The 11,183-nt window shown below is 52.7% G+C and overlaps 1 protein-coding gene across 1 annotated transcript in view; it reads right to left on the bottom strand.

Annotated features, from left to right (window-relative positions):
- Positions 1-6: 6 nt before the first annotated feature.
- Positions 7-11,183, bottom strand: part of LOC121445701 — a gene marked incomplete at its 3' end in the record, with an annotated part of 35,059 nt that continues 23,882 nt past the window's right edge. Inside the window, exons 6-12 of the mRNA XM_041647847.1 lie at positions 9,742-9,871; positions 3,710-3,809; positions 3,306-3,366; positions 2,912-3,003; positions 1,882-2,018; positions 1,451-1,599; positions 7-112 (exon numbers count right to left, since the gene is read on the bottom strand). Coding sequence (XP_041503781.1) covers positions 7-112; positions 1,451-1,599; positions 1,882-2,018; positions 2,912-3,003; positions 3,306-3,366; positions 3,710-3,809; positions 9,742-9,871 — 775 coding nt within the window. The remainder of the gene's footprint in view (positions 113-1,450; positions 1,600-1,881; positions 2,019-2,911; positions 3,004-3,305; positions 3,367-3,709; positions 3,810-9,741; positions 9,872-11,183) is intronic.

Below are 11,183 nucleotides of genomic sequence, written 5' to 3'. Positions count from 1 at the left end.
CTCCACTGCTGCCAAGAGGCAGAGAACAGCTGGAAGGCGTGGAGGGCTCCTGCCCCGGGATGCTCGTCTCCCCCAGGAACTCAGACATGTTCTTGCGACGGCGGCCAGGGGCCTGGCCAGGGAGGAATGGTCAAGCGCAGCTCCCACTAGCCCCACAGCTCCACACTGGGGCTTCCGGAACACAAATCAACCACGCAGGCAGAAGTGTCTCTGCATCCTTGACCCAGGGTACCACCTCCCCTGAGACCAGATGTCCAGACACAGATTCACCCCAACTACTGCCCCAGGCCACCCAGCCATAAGCAGGGAACAGGTAGGAAGAAACTCAGGGTTACACACACACACACACACACACACACACACACACTCTCTCTCTCTCTCTAAGAAGCCCCCACAAGCAAGAGCTTCAAAAGGTTCCATTGGTGCTGAAGAGATGGTTCAGCAGTTAAGAGCAAGAACAAAGAACACTGGCTGCTCTTGTGGAGGGCCTGGGTTTGGTTCCCATCACCTACACGGTATCTGGCAACTGTAATAACAGTTCCTGGGGATCTAATGCTCTATCACGGCCTCCAAGGACGCTGAATGTATGTGGCACACATACATACATAAGCAAAGCCCTCATACACATAAAGTAAAAGAAAAAAAAAATCCTAAAAAAATTTAAATGCTCACCGGGCAGTGGTGGTGCACACCTTTAATCCCAGCACTTGGGAGGCAGAGGCAGGGAGATCTCTGTGAGTTTGAGGCCAGCCTGGCCTATGGAGTGAGCACCAGGACAGACGCCAAAGCTACACAGAGAAACCCTATCTTGAAAGAGAGAGAGAGAGAGAGAGAGAGAGAGAGAGAGAGAGGAGAGAGAGAATCTCTGAAAGAGCCAGGAGTGGTGGTACATGCCTTTAATCTCCTGGGAGGCAGAGCCAGTGTGATCTCTGTGAGTTTGAAGTCAGCCTCCACTATATAATAAGTTCCAGGGACAGGCAAGGATACACAATGATACCCTGTCTCAAAAATAGATAGATAGATAGATAGATAGATAGATAGATAGATAGATAGAGATAGACAGACAGACAGACATAGATAGAAAGATAGATGGATGGATGGATGGACAGACAGAACAACAGAAAAGAAAAGGGACAAAACCCACGAAACATTCATACCCAGTGGGTAACGTATTCTGACTTCCCAACACAAACATGCTGTTGGGAAACCTCATTCTTCCTGCCCTACAGATAACATACCCCACGTCCTCTGACTCCCTGGGCACTAGAACAGAGACAAAACCCACCATCTAGACCAGTTACATACAGAGAGAGACCCCTGTTCTCACAGCCAACCACACCTTGCAGAAATGGGACCCAAGCCCCAAGAGAGATGCCGAGGAGAGTCCAACATGACTCTTCCTTAGGAGGTTTCCTGCCCTACATCCGTCCCGACAGGCCCTCCTGCTCACCAAGATGTCCAGACTGTTCTCTCGGCGGTTCTGAGGGTCCACACGCTCCGATACAGGTGGCCCAGCTCCTGTGGGCCTCAGGATGGGCAGACTGAGGGACTTGGAGTCCTTCACTCCCAGTTCCACTTTGCCTTCATCTCCCGGCTTGGCTAGCATGGCATGTGGAAGCGCAAGATGCCCTCAGTGCCCAAGCACAGGAGGCACAGAGGCCCTAGTCCTCTTTCCCCTGAGGATTCCTGTCTAGGCCTCACTACCCTCCCTGGAAGCCCCACCCTGCCAACCCAGCAAAGACACCTGTATGTTAATGAGTCTGTTCAGGAGCATGGCCAATGGGAACCTGAGCCCAGGAAAGACTCCACAGCTTGGAGGCCCCAACAAGCCCCAAACACCCCACCCAGCTAGCTGGCCCTGGAGCCTGCTGCTCTGCTCACCTTTGACCCTCAGGTAGTGTCCTCCAAACCGGTAGGCCTCAAATGTGAGGGACAGAGGTGTGTTGGACTGGTCCAGGTAGATATCCACTTTACCCAGTGCGATGCCTTTCCTTTCGAACACAGGCAGGAGCACCTCCCTGCCCCCAGGAAGAAATGCATGTTTTAAGGGAGCGATCATGTGACTCCCCAGCCCATCCACAGACACAGTTCCAGCCACCTCCCCAATAAAAACACAAAACGCAGCAGGCACAGCATCTCACACGCAGGTACAGACACCCGCCCCCAGGGCCTTACAGGTCCTCTTGGGCACACACGCAGGTATAGACACCCGCCCCCAGGGTCTTAGAGGTCCCTCTTGGGCACACACGCAGGTATAGACACCTGCCCCCAGGGTCTTAGAGGTCTCTCTTAGGCACACACGCAGGTACAGACACCCGCCCCCAGGGCCTTACAGGTCCTCTTGGGCACACACGCAGGTATAGACACCCGCCCCCAGGGACTTAGAGGTCTCTCTTAGGCACACACGCAGGTATAGACACCCGCCCCCAGGGACTTAGAGGTCTCTCTTGGGCACACATGCAGGTACAGACACCCGCCCTCAGGGACTTAGAGGTCTCTCTTAGGCACACACGCAGGTATAGACACCCGCCCCCAGGGACTTAGAGGTCTCTCTTGGGCACACACTCAGGTACAAACACCTGTCCCCAGGGCTTTACAGGTCCCTCTCGGGCACACATGGAGGTACAGACACCCGCCCCAGGGCCTTACAGGTCCCTCTCGGGCACAGCTGTACAGTCAGGATTAGAGTGCACAGGTGAGCCTCGTGACCGTGTCACATCCACATGGGTCTGCCCACAGGAAGGGTGTGCACATACATGGGAGTGCATAGACACACGTATACACACAGAGAGACGCAGGCAGGCAGATGCTTGCACACACACACACACGCGCACACACACACGCACGCGCGCCAGGAGCCTTGACAAAGGAACTCCATCTGTCCTACCCCCACTTCCTCCTCAGGCCCTACCCCAGTGACTTCTTCTTCATGGCTGGCACAATTTCTGTTTCAATGTCCACGTTGAGGTCAAATTTCAAAGTGAAACACTCCTTGCTTGGGTCCTGAGGGTACATGTATCTGTTAGCATCTCCACGGCCACCCCACTGCTTACCTGACACATCCTGTGGTCCAGATAAATCCCAACAGGGGCTCCCCGGTCCTACTCTTACTCCCAGAGTTCCACCGGCCCAAGGAGTTCCAACCCGCCCCCGCCCCCATCGCATCTGGGATATGCAGGCAGCTCTGAGCTCATCTAGACCCCCATCTCTGGCTGGAGTTCTCAGCAGGGAGACTAAACTCAGGGAAAGAAAAGGCCTGGAAGAGAAGGGGGTTTTCTGGGAGCATGGCCCTCCTGGCTCCTTACATCTGTGTGCCTCCTTCTTGCTTTCTTCTTGGAGATCTTTAGGCCGGTGCTCTTCCGGTCCCTGTAGGGAGGCAGATGTTGAGGTGCAGGTGGGTCCTTCCCAGTGTGGATGTAAGTGGGACTCTCCCACCCTTGATCACTAGGAAGTTAATTTGGATGCATTCTACCAGGCTGCCTCTGTGGGACTGTCTGCCCTCTGGTGGCCATCAAGGGAATCACACACAATGGTTAACTAGTCAGGATGAGCCAACCAGGCGTGTTGGCCTGAGCAAGGGTCGTTTCCTCTAGAACAAGGCAAGGCAGGGGTGCAGAGGGATCAACCATCATCTCTGGAGAAGGACACTGAAGTGTGTGGTCCCTGGTCTCACTCCTATGGTGATGCTTTGTTCACAGACCACACCTACCCTCTTCCATCCACACAGTCCTCCTCTTCCTCCAGATCTGCAGCAGGGCTAGTGCGTGGGGGACAGGAGCGGGTGGAGACATTCCGGGCCAGGACAGAACCTTTGAAGAAAGGGAGCAGGGGTTATAACCTGACCCCGCTCCCTCTATGGTCCATCCTTAACCCTGAAATCGGCCTCTTCCAAAGGCAGAGCCTGGAGCTCCCCAGCGGCTCAGGCCCTTCAGTTCTGCCAAGAATGGGATGTTCGTTATTATCTATTTCCCCAGACCCTGAAGGACCACAAGCCTTTGGATGACATACCAGTGATGCCCCACTCCAAATACAAACCCACCTGTAGCCTCAGTTACCTTTCTACAGCACGAGGATAAGAAAGCCATGCCTCTGGAGGCTGTCTCCGACAGGGACCAAATCCATAGATCTTCCTTTTAGGCCTCCCCTCCCCCCTCTACCACAATCACACCTGAAGTCCCAGGAGCCCTGGAGGAGTGGAGAGTCCCTTTGTGTCTCTAACCAGCTGGGAAAGGTGACAGTCAGACTGGGTGTCTTCCAGAGCCAGTCTATTCAGCAGGTGAGTGTAAAACCCAGGATCCATCTTTGGAGGCCCCTCCCTTGTGCCCCTTGAACCTTGGTCCCTCCCTGAGGAGGGTCAAGGTAGCCCGCCAAAGCTTGACCCCTCCCCAGAAAGGTCAAAACCACTCCCCCAGGCTATTTAAGACTCCTCCCATTGGTAAAGTTGGCAGCTTTTCGGTTCCCCTCAGGGCCACCCGAGAGCTCAGGAGTCCAATTAAACCTGGATATCTTTTAATTTCATATGGTTTGATTTGGCTTGATTGGGATTATTTTGCGTCGGCAGACAGCTCGCATTAGAAAATATTCCTAACATCTTGGAGGTCCACGGGGTGAGGGCAACCTTTCCCGTGGCCCACAGCCACGTGTTGAAAGCACCCTTGTCCATCCGCACCCCCCCCCCCCAGATCTCTGTGCCAGGCTACAGCGGCTGTGTCTTGGTGAGTCCTTTTTTTTTGTCCATGCTATAGGGTTTTGGGGAACCCATTAATGTTTACTTTTGTCGATTATCCGACTTTTGTGGAAGACGCGGGTCATATCCAGAGCGTGACCCAAGCGGTGGAAGCTGACTGAAAGCTGAGGTGGATTTTGTTTGTTTTAGGGATGCCTGGCATTCAATTTTAACAGCCCCGTTCTGGTCTAAGAGCTTTTTTTTTTTTTTAAGTATTTTTTTAAAGTTTTTCGAGACAGGGTTTCTCTGTAGCTTTCAAGCCTGTTCTGGAACTAGCCCTTGTAGACCAGGCTGGCCTCGAACTCACCTGCCTCTGCCTCCTGAGTGCTGGGATTAAAAGAGTGCACCACCTCCGCCCGGCCGCTGTATTAGTCTCAAGCCACACAATTGGGCATAGACTTTTAAAATGGGCGCTTACAATTCTAAGCCAGATCCGCTATCGCCCTGGGATGCCTCTTACAAAATCTTTTTTTTTTAATATTTATTTTGTAAAACATTCTGTCTGTGGTGCAGGCCAGAAGAGGGCACCAGACCTCATTACAGATGGTTGTGAGCCACCATGTGGTTGCTGGGAATTGAACTCAGGACCTTTGGAAGAGCAGGCAATGCTCTTAACCTCTGAGCCATCTCTCCAGCCCTCTTACAAAATCATTATAAATTGGGACTGTCTGATACAATCTGTCTCGAACGGCTAATTTCTCTATGCACTAAGATTTGGCCTCAATACTATCTTGACAATGAGACACATTGGCCACCAGAGGGAAACCTTGAGCTTACCGTCCTCCGGGACTTAGAAAATTTTTGTCGCCGCCGTGGGGACAAGTGGACAGAACTCTCCAGTGTCTGGGCTCTGCGTTCTCGCCCCTCCCTCAGTAGCCAGTGTCTTGCGGCGCCTCCAAATTGCCGGTCATCTGGGAATTGAGACCCTGACAATTCCAGCTGGACCATGCAACCAGAGGCACTGGCACCTCCCCCGCTTGAACCCTCACTACCCACCCCCCTCCTGAGGAGCTACATTCTCCACATTCCTTTCCTACCCTGCCCTCACCTACTCCCTCACTAGCTAAACGGAAGTTCAAGATCAACTGTCCCCTTACCCACCAACCTCCCTCCAGCCCCCTCCTCAGCATCTCCCAACCCTTGGACCCCCTATGCGCACTGGGCTAGCCCCGCCCATCCCTCCCCTGTCTCCTCCCATACCAGGTCACCAAAATTCTGCCCATATTCCATTTTCTCTTCCAGATATCTCTCAGATGGAAAAGCGGCTGGGTTCCTTTTCTGCTAATCCTTCTGCTTATATTAAAGAGTTTTGTTATCTGTGCCAGGCCTACGATCTAACCTGGCATGGCTACTGTGTCATCCAAGCTTCTACTCTCACTCCTGAAGAGCCAAGTAGGATTCAGTCAGCAGCTAGACAGTATGCAGACCAGACTCATCTGGCAGACAGTACAGTTCCTGTGGGGGAAGTGGCTGTGCCAGCCACAGAATCACACTGTGACTACCAACCTGGTCAAAGCAGCCAACAGAGGCAGGGCATCATGGTTTGTTGCCTCCTTCAGGGTATGGAAATGGACTCAAATCGGTTACAAGAGACCATGGTCCAATATACCAGGCTAGATCCAGCCTCCCCAGCGGGAGCCACGGTCCTAGCTACCCATTTCATTTCTCAGTCAGCACCAGATATAGGAGAAAGTTAAGAAAGGTTGAGGAGGGTCCCCAAACCCCTATACAGGAGTTGGTGAAAATGGCCTTTAAAGTTTTTAATGCCCACGAAGAAGTAACTGAGTCTCTCCGACACACAGGCAGCAACCCTGCAGGCTCAAGCCTTAGCAGCTGCCCTAAGGCCACTGGAAGAGGGACAAGGGAAGTCAACTATGAGGCTTCATCCTGGTGGAACCAGCCTAAGTCAACCTCACCCGCGGGCTGCTTCAAATGTGGCCTAAATGGACCTCCTATGAGGCCATGCTCTATCTTCCAGCAACCTGGACAGTGGAAATCAATGCCCTCATGCGGGCTCGTCCTCTATGCCACGCCACGGAGGTCCAGGCTCACCAACATCAGCAAGTGAGACTGTGCCAGCCTTTAAACTTCTTAGCCTTGTAGAGGATTGATGCAACCCAGACTTGGTAATTCCCGTAACCCTATCTGAGCCTAGGGTAAAGCTGCAGGTAGCGGGTAAGTCCGTTAGCTTTCTTTTGGACACGGGACCTACCTATTCTGTTTTAACATCTCACTGGGGCCTTATGTTCCCCTCATCAATTTCGGTTATGGGGGTAGACGGGACCCATTCCTCCCCACTTAAAACGTTGCCACTGCCCTCAGGAAACCCCAGGCAGCGTCTGCAGTAGTCACTTCCACTGACACAGTCCAAGAGACCCGCCTGCCAATGGGAACCTCCTCACAAATGGTTAAATTAATTGCCTTGACTAGGGCACTCCAGATAGCCAAGGGCCAACGGGCTAATATCTACACTGCCTCTAAATATGCCTTCTTAATAACCCATACCCATTCTGCACTCTGGATGGAAAGGGGCTTCGTTACTACCAATGGCACTCCCATAGTTAACGGACCCCTTATAGCCAACCTTTTGGAGGCCCTCCAGGTCCCTGCAAAAGTAGCCATTATTCACTGTAGGGACACCAGTCCTCCAAGGACCCAGTGGCCTTAGGCAATCAGTGGCCCGGGGGCTTCCAGCTCCTCAGATTCCACAGAACATTTTGTTCTTAACTCCCTCCTATCAGCCCTGTTACCAACCAGAAGAGGAACGAGCTCATAAAAAGGGGGGCACAGAAACAAAGGATGGGTGGCTCTTTTTAAATAACCGTTGCATCCTTCCTCAAGACCAGGCATTGTCAATCATTTCAGACATCCACCAGACCTTACACATGGGCCCTAAAGCTTTGTTCTGCTTCTTGGAGTTTGACCCCACCCATCTCTGACATCGTATTTCACAGGTTCACTCCTGCCAGACCAACCCACAGTGGGCTCTCCACATACGTCAGTCTCTACACCAGCTTCGTGGACACCGACCAGGTGAATATTGGCAGGTTGATTTCACCCATATGCCTACTCATAAAAAACTCCGTATCTGGGGCTGGAGAGATGGCTCAGTGGTTAGGAGCATTGCCTGCTCTTCCAAAGGTCCTGAGTTCAATTCCCAGCAACCACATGGTGGCTCACAACCATCTGTAAAGAGGTCTGGCGCCCTCTTCTGGCCTTCAGGCATACAGACAGAATATTGTATACATAATAAATAAATAAATATTTAAAAAAAAAAACTCCGTACACTTTTACAGGATGGATAGAAGCGCTTCCGGCCTCCAGGGAAACGGCAGATGTGGTGGCTCAGGTACTCCTGGACCACATCATTCCTGGGACGATCCCACGGACCATCCAGACGGGTGATGGGCCAGCCTTCACTTCCAGGGATGTGGAGCTTATGTCAGAAGCTCTCAATATCTCCTGGAAATGCCACACCCCTACCATCCACAATCCTCGGGAAAGGTCAAGAGGGCCAATGGGCTCATCAAACAACAGCTAATCAAGCTCTCCATAGAACTCAGGTTATCTTGGCCCTCCCTTCTCCCCATTGCCCTTACTCACCTCAGGGCCACGTTCCCCTAGGGCCTGAGCCCTTTTGAGCTGCTTTATGGAAGGCCCTTTCTCCTTAACCATCACCTCCCAGTCCAAACTCCTCCACTGGCGGGGTACCTACCCTACCTCTCCCTTTTAAGGTCCCTTCTCCGTTCACACGCTGACAGTTGTCTCCCTGCCACCACACCAATGGACCCTAATGTCCCTAAACCTGCCCCGTTCTCCCCAGAGGACAAGAGTGCTCCTCAAACAATTAACTCCTAGGTCTCTCGAACCTCGATGGACAGGGCCTCACACAGTAATCCTCACCACCCCCTCAGCTGCCAAGCTCTTGGGACACCCATGCTGGTATCAACTCTCTAGGCTCAAGTGGGCACCTACTCAGGACACTTGGTCTGTCCAGCAGTTAGGACCTTCCACCCTCCGGTGGATGCCACAATGAAGGGCCTACCTGCTCCTCATCCTGGCACACTCATCTTTGGTGATGCAAACAAGAAAGGTAATAACAATTTTTTTTCTCGTAGACACCTGCCTTCTTATCTCCTTCAAGAAGCAGATGCCTGGGATGCATCTCCAGGATGACAGTGTACAGGATGCCTTTCCAGCCACACCTCTCGCTGTGTGGACCCACCAACACCCAGCTCTCCCCACCCACACGTCTCCCGTGCCCGCAGGAAGTAGCCAGACTTGAGTCAACGCCCCTTTTCCAAAGAGAGCCTAAACGTTGGTCATAAGTATCACCTCAGCTTCCTATCACCCCTTATACAAACAGTCTGGTATGTAAATCCCAGTCTCTGGCCTCCATCTTTGGAGGCCCTACCCCTGTGCCCCTTGAACCTTGACCCCTCCCCAGGAAAGGTCAAGACCACTTCCCCATGGCTATTTAAACTGCTTCCCCAAAAGAAAAAATATGTGGTCCTGCCCCCCCGCCCCTCCCCCTTGTGGTCGTGTTGACAGCTTTCCGGTTCCCCTTGGGCCACCTGAGGGCACAGGAGTCCAATTAAACCTGGGTATCTTTTAATTTGGTTTGATTGGGATTTTGTGTCGGCAAAGAGCTCGCGTTAGAAAATATTCTTAACAGAGAGGTTTCTGATTCCCTTCCCCAAGTTCTTTCCAACCACAGTGGCCACCAACCTGCTCTCCTAGGCCAGTGGCCTGGTATGGAGAGTTCGCCCAGAAGCTGCTGGCCTCAAAGATGGGCAGAATGAGGAAGAAAGGGAGCTCCTGTGCTGACCCTGGCCAGCGGCAGGGACAGCTGCAGGAGGTAAGGAGATTTATCTGTAAATTTGTATTTCGTTCTTGTGTTCTTCACGTGGCCCTCCCTACCAGGGTTCCAATAGCTAACCAAGCACCACTTCCACCAAGCGAGGGAATTCTGAGCTGCCCTGACTTCTAGAGGCCAGGTCTGCTCTCGGGCTTACCTTGCGGGGGCAGGTCAAAGCGAACATGTCCATCATAGTGCATGGCGCTGTGGAACTTGCTGTCACAGGCCTCACACAGGTTGAGGGGCCCCCGGCGGTGTAGCTGCTGGCAATCAGCATGGTGGCATACCTGTGGGTGAAAGGTACAGTCAGAATGCGCTCCAGAGAGACACACCAACACTCAGACCACTGCTGTGGTCGTCCACCATCTTCTCCATGAGAGGCCCTCTGCTCCCCTTAGCCGAGTCATCTGGACAGCCTTCCCCGGGCACCCACTGCCTGTTTCCAAGGAATGAGCGAAAAACAAGCCCTGCTCCTGAGACTTCAAAGGATCAACGGTGGGGCAGGGGCTACCGGACCTTTCTGGCAGGAAGAGCCCTCGGAAAGATGCTTGAGACTTCTTCAGTCAGTATCAGAACACCTTAAGCTGTGATTAGCATCAAAGTCTGGCTGCTTGGACCCTCGGCTCTTGGCTCTGCGGTCTGCCTGAGTCTCGAATAGTAGATTCCACCCAGATTGCTACAGACACGCGGAGCTCCCGAGGAGTCCAAAGCAGGTGCTGTGGCTCACACGCGCATGCCCACACACACACACCGGCCTGGAGACTAGATTTGTATCTATCATATTTATCTATATTTATCTCTTCCTCCCCCTTCCTAGAGACCTGTCGGCTTTGTAACCTTCTAACTGCCCAAGGCCTAGGAAATGGCCTGGCCCCAATGCAGACCCGCTTCGCCTCCTGCTTTTCCACAAAAATTTTTAAAAATATCAAAAAAACAAAACAAAAACCAGAAGCTAGCAAGAAGCCCACAGCCTCCAACCATGTCCACACCCAGGGCAATCGGGTCTTCCTATGATTGGCCCTGATCCAATCTGCTGCCAGCTCCTCCTCCCAGATCTGCCCTCACACTTTCACCCCAGACCTCCCATTTCCTGAATGGTCAGGTTTCCCTCCCTCAGCACAGGGCAGGCTACCCCTCCGCCTTAGAGACAGTCCTGGGCACACATCTGCTCACCTCACCCTTTCAGGGAAAGCCGCACAGGATCCGTCTTCACGGCTTAAATGCAATTCTCCACTCTCCCTGCCTTGGCCTTGTGACAGATCTGGGTTATCAGAGGTTTCTCGTTTTGAGATGGTGGGAGTACTAGATAGGGCCTCGCTCTATAGTTCAGGCAGGCCTCAAATTCAAAGCAATCCTCCTGCCTCAGCCTCCCTAGTGCTGGTATTACAGGCGTGAGCCACGGTGCCTGGCTCTCCCCCAGTTTTCATCTTAAAATAGTTCAAGCCCACAGAGAGTTCTAAGAATAGTTCAGCCGGGGGCTGGAGAGATGGCTCAGTGGTTAAGAGCATTGCCTGCTCTTCCAAAGGTCCTGAGTTCAATTCCCAGCAACCACATGGTGGCTCACAACCATCTGTAAAGAGGTCTGGTGCCCTCTTCTGG

This window comes from Microtus oregoni, unplaced genomic scaffold, assembly GCF_018167655.1.
Source record: "Microtus oregoni isolate MIOR12 unplaced genomic scaffold, Mior012 000328F_ref0000433, whole genome shotgun sequence".
Lineage (NCBI taxonomy): Eukaryota > Metazoa > Chordata > Mammalia > Rodentia > Cricetidae > Microtus > Microtus oregoni.
The sequence above is the reverse complement of the archived record's forward strand: the minus strand, read 5'-3'. Positions and strand labels throughout refer to the sequence as shown.